This window comes from Condylura cristata, unplaced genomic scaffold, assembly GCF_000260355.1.
Source record: "Condylura cristata isolate star-nosed mole 26May11 unplaced genomic scaffold, ConCri1.0 scaffold00071, whole genome shotgun sequence".
NCBI lineage: Eukaryota > Metazoa > Chordata > Mammalia > Eulipotyphla > Talpidae > Condylura > Condylura cristata.
The window spans coordinates 419753-425899 of record NW_004567172.1 but is presented as its reverse complement, the minus strand read 5'-3'; the positions used below and the strand labels follow the sequence as shown (position 1 = coordinate 425899).

At 34.3% G+C, this 6147-nt stretch overlaps 1 protein-coding gene across 1 annotated transcript; it reads left to right on the top strand.

Moving 5' to 3' along the window:
* The first annotated feature begins 741 nt into the window (after positions 1–741).
* Positions 742–1671, top strand: LOC101628821 (olfactory receptor 2T27-like). Its single transcript, XM_004695572.1, has one exon. It carries the CDS (start codon positions 742–744, stop codon positions 1669–1671), a length of 930 nt encoding a protein of 309 aa, XP_004695629.1.
* Positions 1672–6147: the final 4476 nt, after the last annotated feature.

The window sequence follows — 6147 nt, the reverse complement described above, 5'->3', positions numbered from 1 at the left end:
CTAGGAATGAATATTTATGACTATTTGTCATCATGTAAGTATGAGTTCATGCATCTATTTGTCATTAGTGGATATGTACAACTACTATAAGATTAGAATCATAAAAGTCACTTGCCATAATTTAAAAGTATTCTGAAGGATATATTTTTTTTTCCTGGGGCAATGGAAAAATAACTAAAAGAGTAATCAACAAAGGGATCTGACTGTTATTGTCTATTGAACAAGGAAATAATTGAAGTGCACATATAAATTATAAAAATAGGAGGGAAGTATAAAAAAAGCTGAGTAATTATTATGGAGCTTAGCAAGAAAATAGAATGAGCAGCCTATTTCATTTGGCTAACAATTAAAAGCTTTGAATAGAATTGTGAAAATTTCTCAAGAAAAGTTCAGGAAATGTTCTCAGAATAGATATTTAACAATACATGACACAAGAATTACAATAATCTAAACAAGATAAAAATTCAAATATATGAGTGCATGATAAGCAACTATTAGCAAAAGAATGAAGTATGAATTTCTTCAAAGAAAACTAATTTTAGGATGTAATATTATTAATTTCTAGGTAAAGTTGTTTTGACTTGATGAAGTGTTTCAATGTCTCTCTTATAAATATACACAGTTTTATTGTCCTAGTCATAAAAATACAAATAAGAGTGCTGACCAAGATGTTAAATTACATAGTTTAACAACATTTTATTTCTGAAAATTTTCAATTGCAATAGATGATTTGAATAAAGCATGGAACTGAAGAATAAAACTTCAACTGATTTCATCCTACTAGGACTCCTTCCCTGGTTCAGACATACTCACCTCCTCATCTTCACCATCCTCCTTATTTACACTATTGCCTTTGCTGGGAATTCCATACTGATCCTCCTCATCTGGCTGGATGCCCGCCTCCACACACCCATGTACTTCTTGCTCAATCAGCTCTCCCTCATAGACCTAGCTTACATCTCCAGCACAGTTCCCAAGATGGTCATAAACTACTTTACTGGGAGGAAAAATATTTCCTTTTTTGCCTGTGCCACTCAGCTCTTTTTCTTCCTCACCCTTGGCCTCGCTGAGTGCTTTCTTCTAACACTCATGGCCTATGACCGCTATGTGGCTGTTTGTAACCCCCTGAGATACACAATCCTCATGAGCCCCAGGGTCTGCCTGCAGATGGCAGCTGCAGCTTGGGTTGGGGGAGCCCTTGCAGCTCTTGTCCACACCATTTATCCGATGCATTTCCCCATCTGTGGTTCCAGAAAGATAAATCATTACTTTTGTGAGATGCCTGCCATCCTGAGAATGTCTTGTGTGGACATATCTGCCTATGAGATGTTGAAGTTTGTGTCAACTATTGTGGTTCTCCTGGTCCCGTTTATACTCATTGTGACCTCTTATACTCTCATCTTCCTCACTGTCCTGAGGATGAACTCTCGCCAGGGCAGGAACAAAGCCCTGGCCACCTGCTCCTCCCACCTTACAGTAGTGAGTCTCTATTTTGGTCAGGCAATATTTATATACATGGCACCCACCTCTTCTCACACACCTGAGCAAGACCAGATTGCATCAGTGTTTGGAACAATTGTGACCCCCATGCTCAACCCACTCATCTATAGTCTAAGGAACAAAGAAGTGGTAGGAGCTCTGAGAAAGTGTATGGGGAAATTTTGCAATTGAGAAAATGTCTTGTTTCTATAATATCACTGTCATAAAGGTTTCATCTTCAATGTCATGGTCATTGGATTCTCATAATGGTAATATAAAATTTTAAGGAAGAAGAATATTCTAGAACTCATACATAAAGAAATTAATTTTGTTGGATGGAATTGGTGTTCATTATTCAGAAGAATACAGATTTAAGTTGTTTATTACTGGCCTATTTGGTAAATTACATCTATTTTGACAATAACATTTGCATAGAAACAAAAGATCTCCAATCTCTTGAGTACCATCAATGCAACATGACTGCCATCCTAGAACTAAGTCCTTTATTGATGCTTCTTATTTTAAAACCATCATATAGGTATTAGCTTTCATTGAGCCATTTATTTTCAATACCATATAGGAATCTCTACTTCAAAAATATTCAAAGACCATTAGTTACATAGACTTTTCCTCTTTAACCCTTACTTTCTCCAATCTCATATTATTATATTAACATATCATTTTTACATTTTATTATATATATTTGATATATTTATATATTTCCTTCTAAATTATCCTATAACTTTAGACAAGTATAGATAGAAATAACAAGGTGAGTTGAGGAAAAGTTTAATGGATTATAATGAAGCAGGTTTTTCTAGTAATTTTCAACATTTTTCATCTTCCATAGGTGAATTATATTTTTCAAGCTAATTAAATAACTCACCTTAATGGTTTTATATTCATATTCAGCAGTTTACAGTTTAAAATGAACACATCTACTGGATTGTCATGTTTATGTGGTCTTTTAAATATAACAACCATGATAAATGTGATATTATAAAATTTAAATTTATTTTATAGGAACTCTTCAAATTAATATTATATTCTTTTCATTTTTTATAATATAATAGTCTATTTTTATAACATTTTGTGCACATTTCCATCTAAGTTGCAAACCCATTGGGCTTCCCATCACCAAATCACCATGTGCCATTTCCCTCCCCCCACTGTTTCTGCTCCCATTCCACACTCCAATCGCACAAAATGGCTCTGGTATATAGCTGTTCATCATTATCATTATTTTCTCGCCTGTTCTGTTATATTCCTGCTATGAGAGAAACCATCTGGTATTTTTCCTTTTCTTTCTGACATATTTCACTAAGCATGATCTTTTCCAGCTCCATCCATGTTGTTGCAAAAGACATGTTTCTTTTATTTTGGTTGCTGAATAATATTCCATTGTCTATATGTACCACATCTTTCTAATCCAGTCATCTACTTTTGGGCATTTGGGATGCTTCCATGTTTTTCCAATTGTAAATAAAGCAGCAATAAACATGGGGGAGCAGGTATCTTTTTCAATCAGTGTTTATGTGTCTTTTGGGTAGATACCTAGGAGTGGGATTGCTGGGTCCTAGGGAAGCTCCATTTTTAGCAGTTTGAGGAACCTCCAGTTTTCCATAGTGGTTGTACTAGATTGCATTCCCACCAGCAGTGCAGAAGAGTTCCTTTTTCTCCACATCCTCACCAACATTTGTTGTTGCTAGTTGTTTGAAGATGTGCCATTCTCATTGGGGTGAGGTGGTATCTCATTGTGGTTTTAATTTGCATCTCCCTTATTACGAGTGATGTTGAACATTTTTTTCATATGCAAGTTGGCCATTTGCATTTCCTCTTTGGAGACGAGTCTTTTTAGCACTTATGCCCATTTTTTTTGATGGGGTTGTTTATTTTTGTTGAGTTTCATCAGTTCTCCATATTTGTTTTTTGTAATATTTCTTTTGCCAACTTTAATTCCAGGTATTTTATGGTTTCCATTCTTATGTCTAGGTCTTTAATCTATGTCAAGTTGATTTTTGTATATGGTGTGAGGTAGTGATCTAGTTTCTTTTATTTTTTTGCATGTAACTTCCCAGTTTTCCCAGCACCATTTGCTCAAAAACTTTCTATGTTCCACTGTATCTTCTTTGCTCCTTTGTCAAAGATTAGCTGTCCATAAACCTGTGGGTTTATATCTGTGTTTTCTATTTGAATCCACTGGTCTGTATGTCTGTTCTTGTTCCAGTACCATGCAATTTTGATTATTATAGCTTTGTAGTATAGTTTGAAGTTTGGGATTTTAACGCCTCCATTCTCTTTCTTCTTAGCCATGAGAGTTTTGGATATTCGAAGTCTTTTGTTGTTCCATATGAATCCCATCAGTATTTTTTCTATTTCTTTGAAGAATGTCATTGAGATTTTTATTGGGATAGCGTGAAAACTGAATATCGCTTTTGGTAGGATGGTCATTTTGATGATGTTAATTCTTCCGATCCATGAGTAGGAGATGTCTTACCATTTCATAGTGTCTTCTTGAATTTCTTTTAACGGTGTTTTGTAGTTTACTTTTTGTAGATATTTTACCTCTTTTGTTAGGTTGATTCCCAGGTATTTGATTCTTTTTGTTTTAATTGAAAAGGGGATTTTTTTTCTTCTGATTGGTTGTTTGTGTATTAAGAGGCCTCTGATTTTTGTGTATTGAAATATATTATATCCTGCTACCTTGCTAAACTGCTTGATGGCTTTGATTAGTTTCTCTGTGGAGTTTTCAGGGTTTTTCATGTAGATTAACATATCATCTGCAAATAAGGACAGCTTTACTTCTATTTCCCTATTTGGATTCCATGTATGTCTTTTTCCTGTGTTATTGCTCTGGCTAGATCTTCCAATGTTCTGTTAAAGAGCAGTGGAGATAGTGGACACACTTGTCTTGTTCCTGATCTCAAGGGAAAGTCTTTCAGTTTTTCTCCATTGAGGATAATATTGGCTGTGGGCTTATCGTAGATGGCTTTTATCATGTTGAGGTATGTTCCTTCTATTCCAAGGATTTTGAGGTCCTTAAATATAAATGGGTGTTGAACTTTGTCGAATGCCTTCTCTACATCTATTGATATGATTATGTGGTTTTATTCTTCTGTCAGTTGATGTGATGATTTATATTAACTGAATTTCTGATGTTGAACCATCCTTGTGCTCCTGGGATAAAGCCCACTTGGTCACGCTGTATTATTTTTTTTAATGCATTGTTGGATTCTTTTGGTAAAAATTTTTGCTGAGGATTTTTGCATCAATGTTCATTAGGGAGATTGATCTGAGGTTTTCTTTCTTCGTGTTTTCTTTGTTAGGTTTTGCTACTAGTGTGCTGTTGGATTCATAGAAAGTATATGTAGTTTTCCTAATTTTTTGAGTTTTTGGATGAGTCTGTGTAGGATAGGCACCAGTTCTTTTCTGAACATTTGGTAAAATTCATTTAAATATACATCTGGTCCTGGGCTTTTATTTTTGGGGAGGTTTTTGATTATTTCTTTAATTTACTTGCTTTTAATTGTCTTGTTTAGTTGTTCTATTTCTTCTGTATCTAGCTTGTAGAGTGGTGGTTGTAGACTTATAGGAATTTGTCCATTTCTGCAATAAATTGTCAAATTTGTTTGCATATAGTTGTTCATAATATTTGATTCTTCTTTTGATTTTTGCTGGATCTGTTGTGAATTCCTGTCTTTCATTTATGATTCTGTTTATTTGTGCCTGCTCTTGTTTTTACTTTGTGAGCCTGGCTAGTGGCTTTTCTATATTGTTTATTTTTTTTTTTCAAAGAACCAACTGTTTGTTTCATTGATTTTTTGGACTGTTTTTCTAACATCTATTTCATTTATTTCTGATTTAACTTTTATTATTTTCTGTCTTCTACTGGCTTTGGGGTTATTTTGTTTTTCTTTTTACAGTTCTTTAAGGTGTGACATTAGGTTATTTCTTGTTTCTTTATGTGAGCCTATATTGATATATATTTTCCTCCTATAACTGCTTTTAATGTGTCCCATAAGTATTGAAGACATGAGTCGCCATTGTCATTCCTCTCCAGGTATTTTTTAATTTCTTCTTTAATATCCTCATTGATCCAATGGTCTTCGAATACTGTGAGTCTCAGTCTCCACATGGTAGGTGGGTTTCTTGTCTTGCTCATATGGTTTATTTCTAGTTCATTCCTTCATGGTCAGAGAAAATAATTGTTAATATTTTGATCTTAGTGTATCTATTGATATTTATCTTGTGACACAGAATGTGGTCAATCCTAGATAATGATCAATGTGGGTTTGAGAAAAATGTGTACTCAGACTTTTTGGGGTTTAGTATTCTATAGATGTCTGTTAGGCTCATGTTGTCCAGGTCCTTGTTCAGAGCTTTAATGTCTTTGCTGATTTTTTGTCTTGTTGATCTGCCCATTGTGGAGAGTGGCATGTTGAAGTCTCCTACTATGTATGTGTTTTCTCTGATATACGTTTTCATAGATGGCAGTAGTTTCCTGGTATATTTTGGTGCCCCTTAATTTGGTGAATATATGTTGATGATTGTCATTTCTTCTTGTTGTATTGTCCCCTTAATCATAATGTAGTGGACTTCCGGGTATCTTTTAATCTATTTTAGTTTGAAGTCCATTTTATCTGTGATAAGTATAGCTGTTCCTACCTT

Excerpts from the sequence above, each read along its gene's own strand:
- LOC101628821 (XM_004695572.1), top strand. The coding sequence starts at position 742 with ATGGAACTGAAGAATAAAACTTCAACTGATTTCATCCTACTAGGACTC.